The sequence below is a fragment of the Impatiens glandulifera genome, chromosome 6 (genome assembly GCF_907164915.1).
Source record: "Impatiens glandulifera chromosome 6, dImpGla2.1, whole genome shotgun sequence".
Classification (NCBI taxonomy): domain Eukaryota; kingdom Viridiplantae; phylum Streptophyta; class Magnoliopsida; order Ericales; family Balsaminaceae; genus Impatiens; species Impatiens glandulifera.
In genome coordinates, this window is record NC_061867.1 from 4,671,266 (window position 1) to 4,684,421 (window position 13,156).

Consider the following 13,156-nt stretch of genomic DNA (forward strand, 5'->3'; position numbering starts at 1 on the left):
ACAAAGTGCGCACAGACAACATCGATTACGAGGTTAAGGTTTATAGATTTCAATCAAATTCCAGGAATAAGTCAGAGAAGTTTCCGGACTTAGACAAAACTGGAAATTCAATAGCCTATGAAGCTCTGCGCTGGATCTCAGCCGTGGAAACATATTCAGAAAGGAAAAGCTCCATTTTTACTTTGATCTCGGGACAGAGTAATTCAACTGTCAGAATAAATAAGGGAGGGGATTTAAAATATGTAGTAATATGTTCATGTCAATGTGTTATAACACAGATTTGAAATAAATAAGATTTCAGATCTTTTTCAACAGGAGTCATCTCTGTTTCTATGATTTCTTTTTTAACCAAATATTTATTATTAAAAAGATAATTCAAACTTTCTCTCCAATATATATGTTGTTTCATTCACTGTCCAGACTTAGATAAAACTGGAAATTCAATAGCATTTTAAACATATTCATTTTTACTTTGATCTCGGGGCTGAGAAATACAGAGTAATTCAACAGTCAGATTACCATGGTCCTCTACTGTTCATATGTGGATAATTTAGGAGGATGCCTATCATGAAGTTGTCATTACTACTCATCAATGGTGGATCGAGATTGATTATACTGTCACCAACAATTCCTTCTATACCTTTCCGATTGTGAGTAAGATATACATGCTAAATTTGGTTTATAAATAGAAAATATTATTTTCTTTTAATCTCCAGAGGGGTTTTGCAGGATCAATTTCCTATCAGAGGGGTTTAAGTTGGTGCAATCATTCCTCTATAAGGTAGATAAATTTACTTACTTCTCTATTTATCAAATACTATTTGCTCATATGTTTTGATAATAGGAAGTTTTTGGTTTGATTATGAAGATAATCTTTAATTGCATAATTAGGAAACACCATTCTTGTCATATTTATCTTGATCTTGATGTGAATCCTGATGAGACCACATTTGGAAATTGAACTAAGTCGATTCGATATTAATTTAGAGTTTCTCATTCGGATTCTGATTCATATCCATTATATACAGAGTCTTCATTTCAGACTTGTATTCTTATACTAAGGAGTAAGGACACCAACTTAGGTTAAGTAAAGAACCTGCAATCATCAAACATACCATCAAAATGTAGACAACTATATAATGATGATGAAGAAAATAACTGATTCTCATAAAACAAAATTATCAAAATTTCTTTTTATGACATTGATCATCTGTTATGAGACTGAAATATCAACCAAGATATAACATATATATATTCCAATTATTAAACAATAGCAATTCATTTTAAATGAAATTTTCAAATCACATCATTTAATACAAAATACAAATCTCGATGTCTTGATGGATGTAAAAGGGTAAAATATTATTATTTGACAAGTTAACAATAGTTAGTTTAGAATTTGATAACCAAATTACTCAACCATAATTATTGTAGAGAAAAGAATAAAAAAATTAGATTGAAAATGTCAACTTTGGTTGTGGGGCCTAATTAATGCCATCACGAGGATATGGGGATTGGGTTGGTTCTGATGAGACCATATAAGTGCTTTGGTCCACACATGGCAGTGTGGTCCAATTTTTATTTTTTATTTTGTATGTGATATATTTTCTTTATAGTCAAAATGATCCTGTTTAAAATCATTCAAGATAACACAAGTTAGAATTTGATCTAATTGATAGAGAGAAACCACCATGGTTGATGCAGCACTAATCAGTGGTATGCTTTTAAACTTGGCACCACTGATTAATGATGAGTTCTCATTGTTTTGGAGTTTTAAGAAGGAGGTTCAAAAGCTATTGAGCACGCTATCTTCAATTAATGCCGTACTTGAGGATGCTGAGATAAAGAACATGCGGGAGAAGGACAAACAAATGGAAGATTGGTTGCGAAAACTCAAAGTTGTAGCATATGAGGTTCGGGACATTATGGATGAGTGCAGATTTGAAGATCTTCGTCTACAAGTCAAAAGACTTAATGCCTCCTCCTCTTCAACCCGGATGCAGGTAACCTACTCTATCACCCAACCTTTTAGCAATACTTGGACGCGTCTAAAAATTGGTCACAAAATTAAGGATGTTCAAGAGAAACTAGACCAAATTTCTTCTGAGCGTGAAAGGTTACATTTGCGTGAATATATTCACAGATCAAATACAAAGACGTATAGTGATAGTTGGCGTGAATCCATATCGGTTTCTACATGTAGCCAACTATATGGAAGAGATAGCGAGAAAAAAAAGATTGTTGATATGTTAGTCAATACATTTAGTGTTGCTGCTAAAAACTTATCTGTCATGCCCATTGTTGGGATTGGGGGTCTAGGTAAAACAACATTGGCCCAAATGGTCTTTAATGACGACGAGGTTACTAAGCATTTCCATCCAAAAATTTGGGTATGTGTTTCTGAGGAATTTGATATAAAGTTGGTGCTCAAAGCTATCATAGATGAAAAAACAAAAACTTCCTTAGAAGAATTGCAGAAAAAAGTAAGACTTCAATTGAAAGGAAAAAGATATTTGATTGTATTGGATGATGTGTGGAGTGAAGATAGAGAGGCATGGGATAGTTTGAGATCTATATTAGATTGTGGATCAAATGGTGCGTTTGTCCTCACCACAACACGTAAAAAATATGTCGCAGAAATAATGAAAACGACTCAATATTTTGAGTTATCACCTATCTCTGACCACGATTGTTGGTTATTATTCGAAGAACGTGCATTTATGAATGAGGCATCAAAAACTCCAAACTTGATTGATATTGGAAAAGAAATAGTTAGAAGTTGTAAGGGTGTTCCTTTAGTTTCAAAGACATTGGGAGGTCAATTGAGGTTCAAAAGTGATGAAAAAGAATGGTGCATAATAAGAGACAGTGAGATATGGGAGATGTCCCAAAACGAAAAATCTTTATTGCCTATTCTAAGGCTGAGTTATTATGACCTCCCTTATCATTTGAGAAGATGCTTTGCTTATTGTGCTATATTTCCCAAGGACACTATCATTCAAAAAGAAAGATTGATCCAGATGTGGATGGCCCATGGTTTAATTCCCACAAATGAAAATCAAGAAGTAGAAGATGTTGGAAATACAATCTGGAATGAGTTGCATTGGAGATCTTTTTTTCAAGAAAATGAATTAGATTTGGAAGGACTTCGTACAATATGTAAGATGCACGATCTTATGCATGATCTTGCCCAATCTGTAATGAAAGAGGAATGCTATATAATTGATGCTAAGAGCTGCAATGTCGGTTTTCGACGAGGAATTTGTCACGTAACAATAATGGTTAAGAAATTTGACAAAGAAAAATTTGGTTTTCTTAAGGAAAGTGGAGGCTTGCAATCAATAGTACACCATCCCACAAATTATGGAAATGTCTCAAAGGAGATTTTGAATGTCCTGAAGGAATTTCCTTCTTTACGTGTCTTTGAAATAAGTCGCAATGTGCAATATCAAGATTTGCGCAATGTGAGAGGTCTAAAACATCTCAGATACTTAAATCTTTCCGGTATAATCAGCGTAACAACATTGCCTAATAGTATTTGTGATCTCTTGAACTTACAAACTCTGAACCTCAATTATTGTTCTAAGCTTGAAAGTTTGCCAAGAAATCTGAAAGACCTTATTAACCTGCGGCATCTTTATATAGAGGGTTGTAATGGATTAAAATATATGCCTAGAGGGATGGGGCAATTGAAACATCTCAAGACGTTAAGCTTGTTTGTGATAGGCAAGACGGAAAGAGAGGGTCAACTAGATGAATTAAAAGAATTGGATATCGGCGGATCTTTGGTTATTAAAAACCTTGAAAGAGTTAGTGATGCATCTATTGCTAAAGGGGTGAGTATGGCTAGAAAATCGAGTATCAATAAGTTGGAGTTGGAATGGAAATCTAATGAGAAAGTTGATGATAATCAGACCAATACCAGATATGAGGAAATAGGCGAAGCTCTGGAGGTGTCAACAACAAGTCTTAAGATATTGAAAATGCGCGGTTACAAAGGTGTAAATCTCCCCAAATGGGTGGGAAAGTTATATGATTCTTCTCTAACACGCCTTGAGCTTGTAGACTTTGACAATGTGAAGCACATATTTGCCATCAACAACCTGAATGGTATATCTTTGTTAGAGGAACTTACTGTTGGGGCCATGATGAATTTGAGGGAATTGGTGTCTCCTATTCCTGGAAGTACTACTAATGAAGCATTTCCTCACCTCTCCACTATTCAGATACTCCATTGCCCAAACCTGCATAGGGTTCCCCCGTCGCATTTTAAATCTCTCAATGATCTAACTCTTTGGGGCGAATGTTGCAATGAGTTGTTATATAGCATCTCAAATTTAAGTGGTCTCACTCGACTCTCTCTTAATCATATGGGCGAAAGAAGTGTTTTATTTCCAGCTGATAAGGCATTAATGGTTGATCATGATAATAACAATATTGAAACACAAGGTGGACGATCAAGTTTCCAATCACTTCGTTATCTGAAAATTCATAACTGCGACAAGTTAATTTGTTTGTTTGATGAGGGAACGATAATTCAATTCCCTTCGCTACAGATCCTAAAGATATATAGTTGTCCTAAATTAGGAGAACTAGGAGGAAGAACAGCTAGAGGTGTCATGATGAACTTCAATTCTCTCATGGAATTGCATATTAACGATTGCCCTGAGTTGATGATATCACTGAAGGACCTCGATATTAATTTACTGCAATATTTGTATATCTCGGATTGTCCTAAGTTGGTGTCCTCTGAAGAAGCAGATGATGTTACCGCACTCCTACGTTCCCTTCGAGCAAGACTTGATCAGGAGAAATTCTGTGTAGATATCTTAAACGAAGAGGAAGAGCTGAAAGAGGAATGACAGAGTCATAGTGGACATATAAGCAAATGTACTTAGATTATTTTTCATAATTTAAGCTAGAGAATTCCAGACACCAGCTACTACAAATGAATGAGTGTAATTATTGTCTGCATTGTGATGGTATTTATGTTTGCTTCATAATGTTTTCGAACTACTTTGTTGAATTTCAGGTATGTTAGTTGATGTTTGGGTTTTAGCTTTGATAATTATATCTCTTTCAAACAAATGTTTCATTGGATTGGATGATTTAATAACAAGAAACTAACTAAAATAATTATAATAAAATATAATATGAGTCTTTTTTTTAAGAGAAAAATCAGATAAAATATATGATTGAATTGTCAAATTAGGGCTCCTTATTCGGGGAAATTGGTATTCCGGACCACTTTTTTCAAACCTCGCAATTTGGGACTTATTTTGTTAAAATTATACAAAACAAGGTTTCATCTCAACCGTCTCAAACGCCGTTTCAAAATGTACGTTACATTCATTATTCCTTCTTTCACGAAGAAGATGTCGTCGTTGCTGGATGAGATTCTATAAGATGTTCTTTGCCAGTTGCCTGTTGAGTCCCTTTTCTGTTTAAAGGAATCTTCAAGAAAAAAAGAAAAAAAAGTCCAATTAATAAAGCTTGAATGGACTATAGGCTAAATGTTTGTAATAAAAAAAAAATAATTAAAATTTGGTAGAACAAATGTTTAGTCTCTTCCTTATGCTAGCTTTCAAGGTTTATTTTTTATATTTTTTATTTTATATCAAATTTAATTTCTGTAAAAGTTAACTCTCCTATATATCTATTGGCTTATCGCTATATTAATATCTTGAAAACATTTGATTTGGCTTCGATGACTATGAATGGAAATACTAAAACTTTTTTTATGGGATGTAAATAGCGATGAATTTGGATTATAATGAGATATGGGAGATATCCCTAAATGAAGAATCTATCTTACCCATTCTAAAGTTGAGTTATTATGACCTTCCTTATTGTGCTATATTTCCCAAGGATACTGTCATTCAAAAAGAGAAATTGGTTCAAATGTGGATGGCCCATGGTTTAATTCCTACTAATGAAAACCAAGAAGTAGAAGATGTTGGAAATGCAATTTGGAATGAACTGTGTTGGAGATCCTTTTTTGAAGATGAAAGAAATAATTTATATCGGTATGAAATTCTTACAACATGTAAGATGCACGATCTTATGCATGATCTTTCTCAATCTGTTATGAAAGATAAGATGGATGTTATATTATGGAAACTAAGAGCTCAAGTGATGGCTTTGGACAAGAAATTCGTCACATGTGGCAGTAATGGTTGATGGATTTGAGAAAACATCACCTAACTTTGTTAAACAGATAGGAGGTTTGCAATCAATAATACTCTGTCCCACCAATTATGAAAATGTCTCAAAGGGGATTTTGAGTGTTTTGAAAGATGTTCCATCTTTACGTGTATTTGAAGTAAGCCGTGATATGCAATATCAAGATTTACGTGACGTGGGATGTCTAAAACATCTTAGATACTTAAATCTTTCTCATATGAAGGTAAGAACATTACCTAATAGTATTTGCGATCTCTTGAACTTAAAGACTTTCAATCTCGTTTATTGTAGCAATCTTGAAAGTTTTCCCAGAAATACTAAAGACCTTATTAACCTGCGATATCTTTATTTGAAAGGTTGTAATAGATTACAATACATGCCAAGAGGAATGCGGAGATTGAAATATCTTAAGATGAAGTTTGTTTGTGATAGGTAAGAAGGAGAGACACTGCCAATTAGATGAATTAAAAGCATTGGATATTGGCGGATCATTGAAAATTAAGAACCTTGGAAGAGTTAGTGATACATCTATTGCAAGAGGGGTAAGTATGGCTAAAAAGTCGAGTACCAATAAATTGGAACTGGAATGGACATCTGATGATAATGAGAGCAAGAGTATTTGCCATGATAAAATAGGGGAAGCTCTAGAGGTTTCAACTACAATGCTTAAGATTTTGAGAATGCATGGTTACAAAGGTGTGAATCTCCCCAAATGGATGGGAGACTCATCTAATTCTCTAATACACCTTGACCTTTATGACATGGAAAATGTGAAGCACATATTCACCATCAACCACCACATGAATACTAGTGCTAATAGTGATGACAATGGAATGACAGTGTTATTCCTTTTGTTAGAGATATTGGGAGTTTCTCACATGATAAATTTGAGGGAATTGGTGTCTCCTCCTATTCCTAGTATTGCAGCATTCCCTAATCTATGTAAAATGTATATAAATAATTGTCCAAACCTAAGGACCTTGTTGCCACATCTCAAATCATTAAAAGATCTAATGGTCAGTGGTAAATGTTCGGATGAGTTGTTATATAGCATCTCAAATCTTAGTGGTCTCACTCGTCTCTCTTGTTGGATGGAAGGAAAGAAGTGTTTTATTTGTAGATCATGCAATGCTTGATCATGAAATACATTCATCAATCCTTGTAGAGAATAATACTGCAACACAAGAAGGGTGTTTGACTTTTCAATCTCTTCAAGATCTGCGTATTTCGTTGTGCCCCGAGTTAATCCGTTTGTTTGATGAGGGAAAAATAATGAACCTCAATTCTCTCACGACGTTGAGTATTATGGATTGTCCCGAGTTGACTATGTCATATGAGGAATATAAATACCTCAATATTAATTCACTAATGAGTTTTTCCACAACAAATTGTCCCAAGTTGTTTACCTAATAAGAAGAAGCAGAAGATGTCATGTCACTCCTACTACTTTCCTTCGAGCAAGACTGAATGAACATGAGATCGAACTTCCATGCACGTAGATATTCTAAAGGGAGAGGAATAGCAATATGAAGAAGAAAGTAAAGGTATGTAGTGAAAGAATTAATTATATCTTGGTCATTCATATCCATCAATTTCATCTCTTAATTAAACAATTATCAGCCTCAACCTCTACCTGCTGAATCGCAATCTGTTTTTCTAGACGATGACGCTTTCTTCAACTAGATGAGGCCAATAACCATCCGTTGATGTGTCCAACTTATGGGATTGCGCTTTGGGGGCCAGCTGTGGAATCGGATTCATAAAAGGAAAGCCTCTTTGTTGCATTTGATCTCGGGACAGAGAAATACAGAGTAATTTCACAACCAGAGTACCGCGGTAATAGTAGATGTGTTTTTTGCTGAAAAAATATTGTGGGAATAATGAATATTGGTCGAGATTGATTATACCTTTTCCGATTGTGAAACAGATTGCTTATTCAAAATGTGGTAAGAAAGTATTACTTATTCAAAATAAGGTAAGAAAGTACTGTTGAAAATGGATTTTGTCACAAACTTATTTGGTATAATTTAAAACAGGACTCTGTTGAGAAAACTAGGGTTCATGATATGGATGATTTAACTAATGTACACAGTAGCTATAACCATAACCGATGCTACGTAGAATCTTCAAGAAATAGAGAAAAATAATGTGAGTAGATATAGATGTTAAATTTGATTTATAAATAGAAAATTGTATGTTTTTTTGTTAATCTCGAGATTTTGGGTTTTGCAGGAACAATTTACGGTTTAAGTTGGTGCAATAATTCATCTACAAGGTAGATAAATTTACAATCTGCTCATATGTTTTGATGATGGGAAAGTTTCTGAATTTTTATTATGAAGCTAATTTGGAAACACATATTTTTGTCATATTATATTATATTTGGAACTGAACTAAGTCGGATCCATATTCAATATTTATTACTGTTTAAATTCTTTCAGAAACAATATTTATTACTGTTTAAATTCTTTCAGAAACAGAAGTTTTTCTAAAATGCCCATTGTTGTGTTATCCTAGTCACTTAGTTCTTTTTTATTTTTAGTTTTGTTCTCGTCGCTTTCAAATTAAAATTTGGGACAGATTTTCTAAAAGCCTGAAGCTAATCAGTTTCCCGAAGAAATGGAAAGAAATCAAAAAAGCAACACTACTAAAAGATAAAAGAAACAGATTCGCAACAAACGTATTCCAGTGCAGTTTTGGAGCAGTAGTTTACAACATTTGGTAGGAACATAATGCGAGAGTCTATGGAAGAACCCGCATAAGTGTTGAAGAATTATGGAGAGACACAGTCTCGGATTGAGGCGCACTTGCGGGAATGTGTAGAAATGCTCCAACTACAGAGCATAATTGGAATATCAGCAGAAATTGGAATTTATCGTTTACTGAAATAATTAGAAACGAAAACATTGTAATCAGATAGTTCATTTACGTTTTTGATTTTATTCAAAATGATACAATTTCAAAATCATTCTAGGTTTGTATAGAATGATCTCTTAAACTCGTGGGTTTTTATCCCATTTTTGGGAATTTTTAATGAAATGACGCTAAGTCATTTTTTTTTAAAAAAAAAATTATGATTGAGTAGGGTTTGAGCTTGACAATGAGACATTTTTTATATATAAAAAAAATACATCAACAACATTGGGTGTCGCTAACGGTTGTCTCGTTGGTTCATTGAGCAGCACCCCGAGGTGCCTTCCACTTGTGCATCCCACTAATGATTGATCTCTTCTCATTTACTTTCCGTGAGATCAAACGAGACGTCAATCGGGATTACAAATGATACAACTTCTGATTTTCACAATTTTCATGTTTGTTTGAGTAAGGATCGAGATTTGATTTCATGTTTGGTCTAGTGGTGTTCAAATGCTATTTGATTTGATTAATAAAATTTTGTTTACATCCTTGTATATGTTTAGATGACTTTTATTAGGTTAGCTCTTATTTTCACCTTTACAACCCTTTTTTATTCACTATTTTTCATTGTATCACTATTTTTTATATGTCTATTTTGTTTTTATCACTTGTATGATAATTCTATCATTTCCATAAGGGCTTGTTTGAGGAAAGTGTTTTTTGGGGTTTACCTGGGTTTTATCCTAAAAACCCTTGTTTGGTAAAAATTAGAAAAAAAAAGGTTTTTAAAATTTGAAGAACTAATTTACCCTTTGACTTTAGAAGATAGGTGTAAGTGAGAGAATGATGATTTAGAGAGAGATGATAAAATTAGAGGGTAATTTTCGTATTTAAATGATAAATTATTTGATTTAATGGTTATAAGATGTTTGAGTTTTGAGATAAAAACTAGATTTTATCCCAAAACCTCTTTCATCAAACGAGCTCTAATAGTCAGTGAAGCTATGCACTGGATCTCAGTTATGGGGTCAGATTCAGAAAAGAAAAACTCGATTGTTGCCTTAGATCTTGGGACAGGGAAATATAAAGTAATTCACTACCATAGTCTTTTAGCCTTTATTCTGTTTTTTTTTGGAAAAACGACTTAGGCGTCATTTCATTAAAAATTCCTAAAAATGAAAAAAAACCCACGATTTTAAGAGATCATTCTAGACAGGCCTAGAATGATTTTGAAGTCGTAACATTCTGAATAAAAGCTAAAAACGTAAATGAATTATCTGATTACAATGCTTTCAATTCTAGTGAGTTTAAAAAACGGTAAATTCCAGTTCCAACAGATATTCCAGTTCTGCTCCGTGCTTGGAATTCTTGTCCACGTTCCCGCAAGGGCGTTGCAATCCGATACAATATATTTCTATAACTCTTCAACGCTCCTGCGGGTTCTACCATATACTTTTGTATTCCGTTCTTGTCAAATGTTATACACCACTGCTCCAAAGCCGCACTTGAACACGCTTGTTGCAAATCTATTTCCCTTGGCTTTGAGTAGTGCTGCATCTTTGATTTCATTCCATTCGCTCGGGAAACTGATCAGCTCCAGGCTTTTATAGAATTTTTCCCAAAGCTCTGAAGCAATACAGAAGCTCCCGAATAGGTGATCTATTGATTCTTCATTTCCTCTACATAGAAAACAGCTCGTGTCAGAGATGCTCATATATTTGTTGATACGATCACGAGTGTTGAGTCTTTCCCAGAAGGCGAGCCATAGAATGAACTGGTGTCTAGGGATAATCTTCGTTGACCATACAAGAGGAGCCAATTTTACTTTCTGTGTTTTTTCTCGGGTTACCTCCCATATTTTCTCTGCCTTGATTCTTTTTTTAAATTTGGATAATTTAGGAGAATGCCTTTAGTTAGGTTTTCAATACCAATCGATGATTGTTGATGTATTTTTGCTGAAGTAATATGGAAAGATTAGTGAATATTGGTTGAAATTTATTACAATTTAACCATTATATCCTTTTGAACCTTTGTACTATGTGAAACCTATTGGTTTTGAAAAATGTGGTAAGAAAGTACTATTGAGAATGAATTATATGGTATAATTTAGAACATGAGTCAGTTGAGGAAATTATGGTTAATGGTATTGAACATTTACTTGAAGTACACACAAGTACTAAGAAGAAAAGAATATGTGAGTAGACTAGATAGATATATGTTATATTTGATCTAGATTAATGATCAAATGTGTGTATTTTTCTGTATACTATTTGTTTACAATGGTGTATTAGTATAAAGATAAAGTTGTTGAATTTTGATTACCAAGCCAAGCTAATATGAATGTGTTATTTGAAAACACATTTTTTTTTATCATACTTATTGCTTAGATCTCCAAATTTTCGTGCTATACGAGTCACTAATTCCCTTTAATACTAGATTTAATTCCCTTTAATACTAGATTTTTGGGTGCGTTAGACAACTCTAACCAAGATTAGAGGAGGGTTAGAGTCTGAATTCAAGATTTGTGTTTGTTCTGTCACAGAAAAGGGGAGGGAAACAGATCAATTGTATTTTTTATTTTTATTTTTAGAAAAATGGTTTATTTTCCATTTTTATTAAAAACCAAAAAAGAAAGAAAAATCAACATGGGTTCGTTTGTATCATTCTAGACAAACCCTAGAATTGATACTTATGAAAACAAATGAAACAATTCATAAACACACATGAGTAAATAAAAATTACAACTACACACTTAAACAACTAAAGCGCCTTATATAAATCTAATTTTGTGACTTACTCGAACTTGAATTTCCATTCCCGACATAGCTCACAAGGTGTGATTGGAATTGTCACGCCCCGAACCAAGGCATGAGGCGTGTAGACGCCGCATGTCATTACCCAAATATAACATGCTAGGCTAAACCATTCTTACTAATAAAATAAACACATAATTTATCCAAATCCATCTTCCATTACAACTATTATGGTCAATCCATCTCTAGTTCATAACAGATCATGACTCTCATTTTTACCAAAAACTTTCCTTACATATTACATACTTTCTATACATTCATACTAATACAAAAAGAGTAACTCTTTACCGGCTAGTCTATACTACTATAGTCTTTCGTCTCTTAATCCCTTTGACTAGTTGTTGTTCTTATTTGAAAAAAAAATCATTTAAAAAGGATGAGTAAACACGCTCAGTAAGAAAATCAAACTCTTCTATAACTGGATCAAGAAGTCAAAGATAGGTTAACCAACTATTAAGTAATTAAGATTCTCATTCAACGTAAAATAATATACTTTAGTAATAACTCTGGGATCAAGATAAAGTCTGAATTATCATAATAACTTAATAAGCCATCTATCAAGACCTTTAAGTCTTGCATAGATGCATTAGCCATCAACCAAGACATAAGCGTCTTGCGTTGACGCACTATCAATAAAGACATAGGTCTTGCATTAACGCATGGGCCATCAACCAAGACATAAGTGTCTTGCGTTGACGCATTTAACCGGTGTAAGTGACACTCGAGGCACACATAGTTCATTATTAGACAAACAATACAAAATAATTTCTAGTCTAATAAAAATAGACATATCTTCAAAATCGTTTATAAGACAAATCTTTTAAGTTCAGATATACCAATTTCCATTTCAATGTCGAAATAAAAGCAATATTAAACTGTTAGAAAACAGTTTATTCCCAAATCATCATTTTCACAAAATTATTTCAGAATCATCCTTTATAAACTAAAGACTATTTAAAATCAAGTTTCATAAATCATCATCATAAACCATTATTTCTTCATCAAAATCTGCATGCATTCTTGATTCATAAATTTATAAATCCATTTAACAATAAATTTGTTTACCCTAAAATCTGTTGGATGAAAACCAACCTCTTATACCCAAAATACTTATACATATATATTTTTTTAAAACTAAAACTGTAGAAGAATAAATTTCCTTACTTAATTTCCAATAAGCTCTTATTTATCTTTCTTCACTTCAACCAAACCCAAATCTATAAGCCCTGATTCTCTCTATGTAGCTAAAGAGTAAAAATAAATGATCTCTTAGTTTAGGACTACCTGCATTGAAAGGTTAATAG

At 33.3% G+C, this 13,156-nt stretch overlaps 2 protein-coding genes across 2 annotated transcripts; both read left to right on the forward strand.

Moving 5' to 3' along the window:
* Window positions 1–1,661: 1,661 nt before the first annotated feature.
* On the forward strand, window positions 1,662–5,045 carry LOC124944043 (putative disease resistance protein RGA1). Its single transcript, XM_047484499.1, has one exon. It carries the CDS (start codon window positions 1,692–1,694, stop codon window positions 4,860–4,862), a length of 3,171 nt encoding a protein of 1,056 aa, XP_047340455.1. The 5' UTR covers window positions 1,662–1,691; the 3' UTR covers window positions 4,863–5,045.
* A 712-nt stretch (window positions 5,046–5,757) lies between these two features.
* On the forward strand, window positions 5,758–7,319 carry LOC124942964 (disease resistance protein RGA2-like). Its single transcript, XM_047483531.1, has 2 exons — window positions 5,758–6,175; window positions 6,616–7,319. The coding sequence occupies exons 1-2, from the start codon at window positions 5,758–5,760 to the stop codon at window positions 7,317–7,319; spliced, it is 1,122 nt and encodes a 373-aa protein (XP_047339487.1).
* Window positions 7,320–13,156: the final 5,837 nt, after the last annotated feature.